The 13,831-nt window shown below is 38.8% G+C and overlaps 1 protein-coding gene across 2 annotated transcripts in view; it reads right to left on the minus strand.

The window, feature by feature from the left end:
* Window positions 1-4,032, minus strand: part of jph3a (junctophilin 3a) — a 35,135-nt gene extending 31,103 nt beyond the window's left edge. Inside the window, exons 1-2 of one of the 2 annotated variants that reach the window (XM_059350299.1) lie at window positions 3,692-4,032; window positions 2,636-3,574 (exon numbers count right to left, since the gene is read on the minus strand). In XM_059350299.1, the coding sequence (XP_059206282.1) occupies window positions 2,636-3,017 (382 nt within the window). In that variant the 5' untranslated portion in view covers window positions 3,018-3,574; window positions 3,692-4,032. Of the gene's footprint in view, window positions 1-2,635 lie in introns of both variants that reach the window. The other variant, XM_059350290.1, reaches the window with a different exon arrangement.
* Window positions 4,033-13,831: the final 9,799 nt, after the last annotated feature.

A 13,831-nucleotide genomic window follows, 5' to 3' on the forward strand; every position in this document is an offset into this window, starting at 1 on the left:
CGTGTTCAAACAGCAGGTACGTGCACGCGCCCTTAGCCCAGCAACCCTCCACCTTCAATGCAGCACCGACACACACACACACACCTGCATCACTTATTGACCTGGCTTCAATCATCCGGGTCTCGCGCGGTGCGGCGGCGCCGATCAAACGGCCTAGATTCACGCGCACGAGACTGACGGAGGCGCGGAGCCAATCAGAGCGCGAGGAGAGAGCCGCGAGCTGGTCTCCAGTGACACGCTGACCTGCTGTCTCCGCGTTGCCATGGCGACAGAGGGGTGCGATGCAGAGGTGTGTGTGTGTGTGTGTGTGTGTGTGTGTGTGTGTTTATAAATCTGTGCGTCTCTTAACATGACGAGATTTTAACTATTTCTAATATTAGAAACACACGTCCTCGTTTCACCATCCTCATAATCTAATAATAATAATCTAATAATAATAGTAATATAATAATAATCATAATATAATAATAATAATCATAATAATCAAAGTAAAGTCCAGAGGATGCAGACCTCATGTTTTCATGTGGACACAGAGATTATAAGGACCTGTACCCCCGACATGAAGGGGGCCCCTGACCCTCCAGGACTGGGTCCCGACTGTAAGAGACCGTCTGGGTGTATGTCACACAATCCACAATCTTGATTAAGTGGCTCCCATCGAACATTGAAGTTTATGATGATGGAGAGCATGTGGAAAACATTTGGTGCTTTTATCCAGTGTGTCCTCTTTATTTTTTACTAAGCCACCTTACTAATTCGTTCGTGGTGATTTTAAATCTCTTTGAAAGCAATTTGTAGTTCTTTTGCATCTCTTTTTGGTGATTTTGCATCGTTTGTGAATTGTCGTTGTTCTGCGTGTCTGTAGTCATTTAGGGTCTCTTTGTAGTCTTTATGCATCTATTTTTTTAAATAATTTTACATTTTCTTTTAGCAGTTTTGCGACTCTTTGGATTCACTCATCTTCTCTCTATGTCATCTTTTGTCTCTCTGTAGTTGCTTTGCATCTCTTTCTGGACATTTTGTGTCTCTTTTCTTTTTTTTATATATTTCCTTTTGCAAGTCTCTTTGTAGTCATTTAGTGTATCTGTATAGTTTTTTGCATCACTTTCTGGTCATTTTGCATCTAATTGCAGTTGTTTTGTGTGTTTTTTTAGGCATCTAGTGTCTCTCTGTATTTTTTTGTGTCTATCTTTTATCACTTTGCATTTCCTTTTAGCAGTTTTGCGCCTCTTTGAAATCACTCAGCTTCTACCTTTAGTAATTTTGAGTCTCTTTGGAGTCATCTTGTGTTTCTCTGTAGTCAAGTAGTGTATCCTTGTAGTTGTTTTTCATCTCTTTCTTGTCTTTTTGCATCTAATTGCCGTTGTTTCCCTCTTTTTGTAGTCAGTGAATATTTTGTCTCTTTTGTGTGTTTTTCTTGTTTGCATCTCTTTATCTTTTGTGAGCCTCTATGTAGTCATTTACTGTCTCCATGAAGTAGTTTTGTACCTTTGTAGTCATTTTGCATCTATCTTTTATCATTTTGCATTTCCTTTTAGCAGTTTTGCACCTCTTTGAAGTCACTCATCTCTCTTTTAGTCATTTCGAGTCTCTTTGGAGTCATCTTGTGTTTCTTTGTAGTCAAGTAGTGTCTCCCAGTAGCTGCTTTGCATGTTTTGCTGGTCATCTTGTGTCAAATTGTAAGGATTTTGTATTTCTTTGCAGTCGTTTGCATTTCTTTATGACCTTTTGTGAGTCTATGTATAGTCATCTTGTTTTGTCTTTATCTGTGTTTCTTTGTAGTTGTTTCACATCTCTGTTTGGTCATTTTGCATCTCTTAGTAGCAGTTATGTAGTCATTTTGTGTCTCTTTGTAATCATCTTAAGTCTTTGTAGTGTTTTTGCATCTGTCGGTCATCCAGTGTCTCTTTTTAGGCAGCTCTTTGTACCCATTCTGTGTCTTTGTAGTCCTTTAGTGTTTATTTGTAGTTTTTTGCATCTCTTTCTGGTCACTTTGTGTCTCCTTGCAATATTTGTCTCTTTGTTGTAACTTTGCTGTGCTTTGTAGTCATTTTTTTGTCTCTTTCTGGTCATTTTGCAAATCCTTGTAGTTGTTTTATGTACATTTTGAGTCTCTTTGTAATAACTGTTGTCTTGTTGTAGTTATCTTGCATCCCAATGTGGTAATTTTGACATCATTTTGCATTTTGGTAATCACTTTTTGTTACTTGTGTGCTCATTTTGTGTCTCTGTCAGTTTCACTGTGCAGGTGGATCTAAGCTCCTACAGCTGAACTTTATATAAGAGTGACTATTCAGTCCATCCTGGAGATGAAGAGCTTCTGTCAGATATTAGACTGAATCCTACAGCGAACTATACGATATTTGGGCCCTGTGAACCCGTGGGCCCGGGGCCCGGCAAGTGTGCTCAGTGATCCATCGCTGCCTGTGGAAGTGACCTACATGTTATTTATGTAGCCTACTTCAGAGATGTGTTACAGTGGATGCTAGCAGCAGGCGAAGTAAGCAAGTCGCTCCACTTGCAGCCTGAAAATCATTTGGAGATGTTTTATTCAGAGAAGTCGAACTGGATTAAATCTGATCTCTGAGCTGTTTTTTTGTGAGCAGAAACAGGAAGTGACATTAAGCCTCCTTACCTCCATCAGAGTACGTCTCGGTGCCGTATCCGTCCTGCAGCCCGTTGCTCCACGTCCCCTCGTACCGGGCGCCGCTCGCCGTGCTCTCCAGCTGCCCATAGCGACCTTTGAACCCCTGCGTCCACTCCCCTCTGTACTCCCAGCGGCCCTTGCTCTCCACGCCGATGCCGTGCCGCTTGCCCTGCGCCCAGGTGCCCTGGTAACTGTTCCCGCTGGGCCACATGTACACGCCCAGGACCTCGAAGCCGTGGCTCCATGCACCCGCATACTCGCCCTGACCCTGGGGCCCCGTGCAGACCCCTCGTCCATGGGCCTTCCCCTGCTCCCACCCCCCGCAGTACGACCCCCCGTCATCAAAGTCAAACCTGCCTCCAGTGGACATGCATGAAACAGGTTTAGGCAAATCCTTAGAACGTCAAGAAAAAGAAAAAACAAGAAGGGCCTGGTTCACTCAGAAGGAGCAAAGAGGGAGGAGGCCTGGTTTGAATCTGGTAGCACGGAGGTGCAGGGCCTCGACTCTCCCTCTCCGCTTAGTTTAGGATGTAAAACACCAGCTCCTGGTTTTTAAAAGCCGCCCGACGTGGCCCGAAGAGCATCGCCTGATGATGGAGAAGCAGTCTAAGCTTCAGCGACGGGTCTGGAGTGACGAACGCAGCTGCTGTGCATGCTGCTTCCCATGGGCATGCAGGCTCAGAGTGCTTCTCATCCTCCTCCTCCTCCACTTCCTCCTCCACCTTCCTGCTCCACGCAGCCTCGCAGCCGGGGAGCTCGCCAACCCGTCGCCTCAGCCGGTGCAGCGGGGCGCTCCAGACAAGCAAGGCCTAGGCTTTTTCCAGCAGTCCCAGAAGGCCCACAGTGGTGGCGGGGACCGAGCTCGGCTCAGTCAGACATTACAGCATCCACATAGCCCTGCCGCACCAGGACGGGGATGCTGCTGCACTGGTACGCCATTTGAAAAAAAAGAGAAGAAGAGAGAGAAGTTGGAGCTCTATAGCATGGCCTGGAAACAGAGACACACATCCATAAGCACACACAGCCTCAGCCTCGCACACACACCTCGGCAGACATCACTGAATATCCCTCTTCCTCCTCTCCGCTCCGCTGTGATCTAAAGATGAGCGTCTCCGAGAGATGAGGATGTGAAGAAGAAAAAATGAGTTATTCCTCTCCTCTTCCCTTTGTCCTCTCCGCCTCGGCATAGCCTGAAACCTGGATTGTTGTTGTATCCCAATTCCACCAAGTCATCTGTCCTCTCTTGTTTTTCGGCCTCTCTCTCTCTCTTGCTCTCTTCCTCGCTCTCTCTCTCTCTCTCTCTCTAAAATCTGCTCATTACAGGACTGTTCCACCCCAGCCAATACCCCTCCCCCACACACACACACACACTGAACACACACTCCTTCTCTAGGCTCTTAAAGAGATAGAGACGGAGGGATGCTGCGAATATCTGCGTGCACGGAGCTCGCTGCTCTCTCCCTTTGGGGATACAGCCTGCTTTTTCCTAATTATCCAGCCTCATTTCACTCTCTCGTCCTCCCAGACTGAAATCTGGTCAGTCAGCAATCTGTTTTCCTGATAACTGGAGGTTTGTGAGCTCATTGATCCCATGCCACTCTCTTCCCAAAGCTAATTGTTGTCAGTCTTTTTCACTGTTGTCTCACAAGCAAACGAATGGACTGTAGCTGTCACTGAGGGAGCTTTATTACAGCCACACTGACCTTTAAACATACAGATACATGTCTGCTGTACATGTAGGAGCTTTACTGTCCGAGCGGTCACATGGTAAATATTTTCCTCATCAATAACTGGAGCATGATGGTTACTAGAAATCTATCAGTCATTGAACACACCATCTGTTGTATCGTATGGAGACTAGAGAACGATGTCAGAGACAGACTGACAACGTTTAAACTGGTTTAACTGGTGAAACAGAAACAGTCCATCTCAAGTTCACATCTGCTGTTTCTGTCTTTTTAATTTTTCTGTAATGTAGATTCAGTCCAACGATGTTAAACACTGTGAAATATGTAATAAAAACAGAATGCAATGATTTGCAAATCCCTTGTGACCTACATTCTTTTTGAAGATATTTGATGCTCAAACGGATAAACTTTTGCTTTTGCTTTCTGAATTTAATGCATTTTGTTTATATTTACAGTGTCACAACTTTTTTCAAATCAGAGTTGCAAGGTCACGTGAACATGATAGAAACAAATCAATCACTCACTGAGCTTTCTTGTTATTTTTAAAATTATTTTATATTTTTTCCATTTTTTTGTATCATTTATTTGTTTAAATTTGTTTCTATTTATTTATTCTTATTCATGTATCTATATTTATTTTATCATACATATTTTTCAATATATTTGAGTAATTATATATATATATATATTTACATATATTATTATTAATTTTTATTGTTTAGTCATTTGATTTTATTTAGAACATTTTTAAAGATTTCTTTGATCAGATTATTTATTGATTTGAATTTATCTATTTAGTTTTTTAAATTCAACTTTATTTCCTTTTTGTATGACATGTCTGATTTTGATATAAAGAGCTGAAGTCTGAATAGTGACTAATAAATTAACCAAGGAAAACAGGAGGGAAATAATAAGAATTGAAATAATATAATAAAAAACAACAACAACAACACATGAATTCATTAATTTGTGTATGTGAATGATTTACTCACTTCTTATAAAAAAAGAAGGGGAAAAAACATTGAAAACCCCCACAAAAACATATATACATACCTGTAGTCACACATACAGAAATAATAATAATTTAAATAATATAATAAAATAAATAAACAAATAAATAAAATTAGTGTACCTGTATGATTTACTTAGTCTTGTAAAAAAAGGGGGATTTTTGAAAACACAAAAAACATATACAGACCTATAGTCAAACATACAGAAATAATAATAATTAAAATAATATATTTTTAAAAATAATAAATAAATAAATTAGTGTATCAGTATAATTTCTCATAAAAAAGAAGGGGAAAAACATTTTTTTTAAAAGCACAAAAAATATTAAAACAAATATACAGACCTGTATAAAGACCTGTAGTCACCTAATAAAACATACTGTATATAATCCGTTCATATGTGTCAAAACCTGAAGCCAACCTTTTACACTAACCAGTTATCTCTGCTCACCGAACCACTGGGAGGTAAATCTGTCACCGTTCTCATCAGGAACGGAAAGTTCTGACCTCTCACAGTAAATCTATAATCTGTAAAATGAACAAGAGTTGGTGAATAATGAGATTTTGTTCCACTAAACAAACAGAAAGCTGAATTATTTCAGAGACGTTGGTGTTTCTGAGCAGCTGCTGATCCATCTGTTGTCCAGACGTGCTGATGTGATTCTAGTTTGTGTCAGCGTTTACAGGACAGAGCTCGACTTTAATCAGGCATCTGCTTTCATGTAATAAAAAGTGACGTACTGCAAAGTTATATTTAAAAGTAGGACAAAATATTACAGATTTAATGCACTCACACATATGTGTGTGTGTGTGTGTGTGTGTGTGTGTGTGTGTATCTATATATCTATATATATCTATATATATAAATATATATATATTTTTTCTTATTTATGAGAGGGCTTGAATTGTAACAATGCAAAGCAAGAAGTACTTAAAAAATAAAAATGCACATTTTAAAATAAAAAATATTACATATTAAAAATAGTTTAGTCATTTTATTTTATTTAGACTATTTTTTAATATTTGTTTTTATCAGGTTTATTGATTTGAATTTATTTATTTTTATGTTATGTTTTTTTTTTTTTACTTTATTTCCTTTTTGTATGACAGTACTTGATTTTAGTATAAAGAGCTGAAAGTCTTTGTAGTGACTAACAAATTAGCCAAGAAAAAGCAGGAGGTAAATAAAAACATTTAAATAATATAATAAAAAACAAAAACAATAATTTTGTGTATTTATATGATTTACATATTCTTACACAAAAAAGTAAGGGAAATCAAACATGACAAAAATGCATTTACAATAGCAATTACGCAGCTCCTACACTAAAGTATAACTGTGTATTTCTGCTTCCTCATTCTTTATGAATCCTCAGAAAGTGAAAGCAGCAGCTTGTTTCTGCAGCACCATGTTGCTCCAGTGATCATTAAACAAACGGGGAGAAATCAATCACAGGAGCTCATTAAGACGACGTGGTGACCAGAAGTTCTGTCGTAGCATCGACTTTCAAAATATCAATGCCTTCCTCGTGGGCTGAGATTCTCCGTCCAACAATAAATAATTTAGAGCTGAAACGCTTCGCCAATAAATCGATTAGTGGAGCAGACAGAAGCTTAATCTGCAATCTGTGTTCACAATCAGTCATTTCTTCTGCAAAAATAATATTTATTTTAATGTATAGTGTATTAATCCCGCAAATAATTCATTTTTTACTTTTTTTATCATATATTTTCACACACAGGCTGCAGCATGCAGAAAGGATGTACACACACACCTGCATTATATATATATGGAGAGATGTCAGAGTGAGGAGCTGCTCACAGGATGCTGGTCCAAACACTAAATAAATTCTGTTTCCAGCTTTAAAACATCTGCTGTTTTTCTCTGGTAGTAAATTGGTGAAATAACACGGCCAATATAAATATAAAAACACTGGCTCTGGGAACTTTTTTTTCAACATTTCAGACCATTTTTAAATTAACTGATGAATCAATTAGTTGAGAAAATAATATTTTTAATTGATAAAAAATAGCTTGGTAATTGCTGCCTCATCATAGCCTGGCCTCATCATAATTTGGTGACACTTTTAGCTCAATAACTTTCACTGAAATGTAATAAATGCCCATTTTTGAAACAGTGAATGACTTCTGCACTATGGAATTTCTATAGAAATAATCCAATAACATTTATCACACTGATATATATATATATATATATATATATATATATATATATATATATATATATATATATATATATATTATGGCATGCTGTTCAGGAAATTAATCTTTGAATATATGGAATGAAACTTTGAATATATTGAATTAATTCTTGAATATATGGAATGAACCTTGAATATATTGAATGAATTCTTGAATATATGGAATGAAACGTTGAATATATTGAATGAATTCTTGAATATATGGAATGAACCTTGAATATATGGAATGAAACTTTGAATATATTGAATGAACCTTGAATATATGGAATGAAACTTTGAATATATTGAATGAATTCTCGAATATATGGAATGAACCTTGAATATATATAATGAAACTTGACTGACGTCATCAAGGCACTGCCATCTTGTATTTTGCTGCCGCAATAAGTGAGCATGAGTCAGTCTGGGAACCTTGTGGCAGCAACACTGACCAATGAGGACATTATCAACTTATTGTCAAGTGCTTGTATGGGCCACAATCCTCCCGATAGTACCCGTGCCTAATACAGTTCTCCTGACGAAGAAGTTCGCTCCCTTTTTAATCTTTTTAATTCGTTTCTCATTTATTAATATGACGGCGGACAGACGGGAAAATAAAAGTCCCGTCAAAATAAAAGTAGCGTGCTAACTTATTATCAAGCACAATAAAGAAAAGAAAAAAACACTTATCATCATGCACTAGTATAGGCTACTGTTCTCTTTCTACACCCAGGCATGGTTCACATTTATTTTAGTCAGTCAGTTTAGTCATACATAATTATTATTGATTATTAATTATAATCATAACTAATGCCATGGAAGCTATCGCTATGAAAGAGTTTGTTTACTTAACTTTTTTTTTTCAATATAAATGAAGTAGGACATCAAAAGATTCCCTTTGATTAGATAGGCTAAAGCACACTCAGAACATTGTCATATCATTTAATTACAGCAATAGGCGGCGGGTGAGCCTGACGTTTGGGAAGGCTATCTGACCACATATTATACAGAGCAACGGGTCGCCGGTGCTGCTGATAGCTTCTGAAGTACTTTTACATTGTTTATCTCATCACCATGGCAACGCAGCAGCTGCATCATAATAAATCCCTGGTATATGGGGGAAGCTTGCTCGCGATTGCAGCTCCTTTGATGGGAAGGCGCACAGAGCACAAAGCTCAGAGCCGGACAATAACCGGACAATAACACCAGTTAACTCCGACCGGGGCAAAAGGTTTTGTTGAGCCAGAACATGAACACAGAGCCTGGTTGAGCCTTCTCCGATCTACTTTCCATGTAATAACTGCGCCAGCCTGTGGCTAAACATCAGCACTGAAGCGATAACTTCACAAATTCTCATTTTCAATTAATATTAACAGTAACACTATTATTATGATTTGAAGCCGTGTCAGTTTTGACTGTGCGTGATGGGGACCTCTGCTTGTGACTTTATAGATGCTCTTTATTTAGGCAGGGAACGTAATTCAAGTGGAAGTTTATTTTAATCAAGTGAAACTATAAGAGCTGGTTCTTTGGGAGAACGTGATACATAATTAGGCTATTATTATTTTAGTGTGTGAATGCACATTGTGCTAGTGACAACGCGTTGCCATGGTGATGAGATAAACAACGTAAAAGTACTTCAGAAGCGATCAGCAGCACCGGCGACCCATCGCTGTGTATAACATGTGGTCAGATAACTTTCCCAAACGTCAGGCTCACCCGCCGCCTATTGCTGTAATTAAATGATATGACAATGTTCTGAGTGTGCTATAGCCTATCTAATCAAAGAGAATCTTGTGATGTCCTACTTCATTTATATTGAAAAAAAAATTTAATAAACAAACTCTTTCATAGCGATAGCTTCCATGGCTGTGATTATAATCAATAACAAGCAGACACAAGCAGAGGTCCCCATCACGCACAGTCAACTGACAAGGCTTCAAATCATAATAATAGTGTTACTGTTAATATTAATTGAAAATGAGAACTTGTGAAGTTATTGCTTCAGTGCTGATGTTTAGCCACAGGCTGGCGCAGTTATTACATGAAAAGTAGATCGGAGGAGGCTCAACCAGGCTCTGTGTTCATGTTCCGGCTCAACAAAACCTTTTGCCCCGGTCGGAGTTAACTGGTGTTATTGTCCGGTTATTGTCCAGCTCTGAGCTTTGTGCTCTGTGCGCATTCTCATCAAAGGAGCTGCAATCGCGAGCAAGCTTCCCCCAAATTCCAGGGATTTATTATGATGCAGCTGCTGCGTTGCCATGGTGATGAGATAAACAACGTAAAAGTACTTCAGAAGAGATCAGCAGCACCGGCGACCCGTTGCTCTGTATAATATGTGGTCAGATAGCCTTCCCAAACGTCAGGCTCACCCGCCGCCTATTGCTGTAATTAAATGATATGACAATGTTCTGAGTGTGCTTTAGCCTATCTAATCAAAGGGAATCTTTTGATGTCCTACTTCATTTATATTGAAAAAAAAAAGTTAAGTAAACAAACTCTTTCATAGCGATAGCTTCCATGGCATTAGTTATGATTATAATTAATAATCAATAATAATTATGTATGACTAAACTGACTGACTAAAATAAATGTGAACCATGCCTGGGTGTAGAAAGAGAACAGTAGCCTATACTAGTGCATGATGATAAGTGTTTTTTTCTTTTCTTTATTGTGCTTGATAATAAGTTAGCACGCTACTTTTATTTTGACGGGACTTTTATTTTCCCGTCTGTCCGCCGTCATATTAATAAATGAGAAACGAATTAAAAAGATTAAAAAGGGAGCGAACTTCTTCGTCAGGAGAACTGTATTAGGCACGGGTACTATCGGGAGGATTGTGGCCCATACAAGCACTTGACAATAAGTTGATAATGTCCTCATTGGTCAGTGTTGCTGCCACAAGGTTCCCAGACTGACTCATGCTCACTTATTGCGGCAGCAAAATACAAGATGGCAGTGCCTTGATGACGTCAGTCAAGTTTCATTCCATATATTCAAGGTTCATTCCATATATTCAAGGTTCATTCCATATATTCAAGAATTCATTCAATATATTCAAAGTTTCATTCCATATATTCAACAATTCATTCAATATATTTAAAGTTTCATTCCATATATTCAAGAATTCATTCAATATATTCAAAGGTTCATTCCATATATTCAAGAATTCATTCAATATATTCAAGGTTCATTCCATATATTCAACAATTCATTCAATATATTCAAAGTTTCATTCCATATATTCAAGAATTCATTCAATATATTCAAAGATTAATTTCCTAAACGGCATGCCATAATATATATATATATATATATATATATATATATATATATATATATGTACATATATATATGTATATATATATATATATATATATGTGTGTATATATATATGTATATATATATATATATATATATATCTTCATTCTATATTTCACAATTTTATTTTATTTTAAGTTGTGTTCCCCAAAGCCTTGTGATGGTACTGACCAAGTTTGAAGTCAATGGGATTAAATCTGTTGGAGAAGTTATGTAAAGTATGCAACGTGGTCATTTTATGAAAGGGGGCATGGATAAAGCGGGGCTTTATGGAAAAATTGTTATGTAAAAGTGTTAAGGGCTGTACTCTGGTGAAGCATGAGAAGTTTGGAGCAGATGGGACAAAGAATGGAAAAGTTATAACGTTCTCGTGTTTTATGGCGAGACGCCCTATTTTGGCGCCATGCCACGCCCACATATTGTGAAGGTCAGTAAACGTGTTGATAAGTTGTGTTCCCCAAAGCCTTGTGATGGTACTGACCAAGTTTGAAGTCAATGGGATTAAATCTTTTGGAGAAGTTATGTAAAGTATGCAACGTGGTCATTTTATGAAAGGGGGCGTGGATAAAACATAAGGGGCAGGGCTTTATGAAAAAAATTGTGATGTAGAAGTGTTAAGGGCTGTACTCTGATGAAGCATGAGAAATTTGGAGCAGACCAGCCCTTAACACTTCTAAATCAAAATAATTCATAAAGCCCCGCCCCTTATGCTATAGCCACGCCCACTTTCATTAAATGACCACATTTCATATTTTAATGAACTCCTCCTACAGATTTAACCTGATTGACTTCAAAGTTGGTCAGTACCATCACAAGGCCTTTGGGATCAAAAGTTATTCAAATCTTTACCGACAGTCACATTATGTGGGCGTGGCATGGCGCCAAAATATGGCATCTCACCATAAAACACGAGATCGTTATAACTTCTCCATTCTTTGTCCGATCTGCTCCAAACTTCTCATGCTTCATCAGAGTCCAGCCCTTAACACATCTAAATCATAATAATTCACAAAGGCCCGCCCCTTATGCTATATCCACGCTCACTTTCATTAAATGACCACATTTCATATTTTAATTAACTCCTCTTACGGATTTAACCTGATTGACTTCAAAGTTGGTCAGTACCATCCAGGCGGCAATCTCCGTGCCTGAGCATGGAAGCCACCAGGAAGTGCATAAAGCCTGCAATTCACCGAAAATTCCAATAGGGGGTGCTAAGTTTGGCTGCAAAAGAAATCTGCCCATTCATTTCAGTGCTAAATTTGAAAACTTCTCACTTGATTTACTACCTCAGAAAATTTTTTCAGGGACAACATTATGGTCTCAATCGCTAGTAAAAAATCTTCTTCAAGACAATTTGATGTCAATAGTTCTAATAATGGCCCCATTTAGAAGAAAATAGAAGATAAAGAATCGTATGATTTGGGGCGTTTCTAGCTTTGATAGACAGGTCACTGACAAGGCGAGCCGTCACCAGGAGAGAAGCAGAGCGTATCCACGGCAACGTGTCAATAAAGTTATATATAACGTTATATAGATAGAAAAGAGGACGTTTAGCGGTTTGGTGTCATAACTTTGACCCTTTCACACTATATTTTCACTTAATGACAGTTTATTTGAAAGTTTTGTTCAGTAAAATGTCTTGTTCAGCATTTGGTTGGACTAACAGACACTCCAAGGAGTCGCTGCTCAGTTTTCTGAGGTAAGAAAGATACATTTTGTTTTTGTTTTTTTGCTAGCCAAAACTAACATCCCAGTTAATGCTCCAGTTAATGCTAACATGAATTAGCAGCAGCTTCTCTCAGTCGGGTTGCCGGTGTAGAGATGCGTGTAGTCAGTGTCGTCAGATCCCTCGCGCTCCGCCACAGTCCAATTATGGTCTGCTCCGCGTATCGGAAACATGATGGCGACGCAAGATGGCGACGAGTGTAACGCTGAACTCGAGGCTTCCAACGGGCAGTCCACAAGGCCTTTGGGATCAAAAGTTATCAAAAGCTTTACTGACCGTCACACTATGTGGGCGTGGCATGGCGGCAAATTATGCCGTCTCGCCACAACACACGAGACCGTATAACTTGACCATACATTGTCCAGTCTGTCCCAAATTTCTCATATGTCATGAGGGTCCAGCCCTGAACACACCCACATATCAATATTGACACTCAGTCAGAGCGCCCCCCGCTGGCAACAGGTAGTCGCATGTTTTATAATTAGCCCTAGCAGGCTTCACGTAGAGACACGAAATTTGGTACACACATGAATCATGTGGAGACGCACCAAAAAGCCTCTTGGACCCATACCTCAAACCCAACTGAAAATCTGCCATCTTGGTTTGAATTTCGCACAATTCATCATTTTTTCCATTTCCATCTCGCATACTTTAACAAACTCCTCCGACAGATTTCACCCCATGGACTTCAAACTTGGTCAGTATCACAAGGGCTTTGTACTTTGGGATCAAAAGTTATTGAAAGCTTTATCGACTGTCACACTATGTGGGCGTGGCATGGCAGCAAAATATGGCGTCTTGCCACAAACTACACACCCTTATAACTTTTACATACTTTGTCCCATCTGGTCCAAACTTCCCATGCTTCATCAGAGTCCAGCCCTTAACACTTCTAAATAACAATATTTCATAAAGCCCCACCCCTTATGCTTAATCCACACCCCCTTTCATAAAATGACCACGTTGCATACTTTACCAAACTCCGCCTACAAATTTAATCCCATTGATTTATAAATTGGTCAATACCATTACAAGCCCTTTGGGAACATAACATATCAACACCTTTACTGACCTTCGAATATGTGGGCGTGGCATGCCGGCAAAATATGGCATCTCGCCATAATACACCAGACTCTATAACTTGACCATACATTGTCCAATCTGTCCCAAATTTCCCACACCTGATGAGGGTCCAGCCCTGACCACACCCACATGTCATTATTGACACACAGTCA

Source organism: Centropristis striata, chromosome 2, assembly GCF_030273125.1.
Source record: "Centropristis striata isolate RG_2023a ecotype Rhode Island chromosome 2, C.striata_1.0, whole genome shotgun sequence".
Lineage (NCBI taxonomy): Eukaryota > Metazoa > Chordata > Actinopteri > Perciformes > Serranidae > Centropristis > Centropristis striata.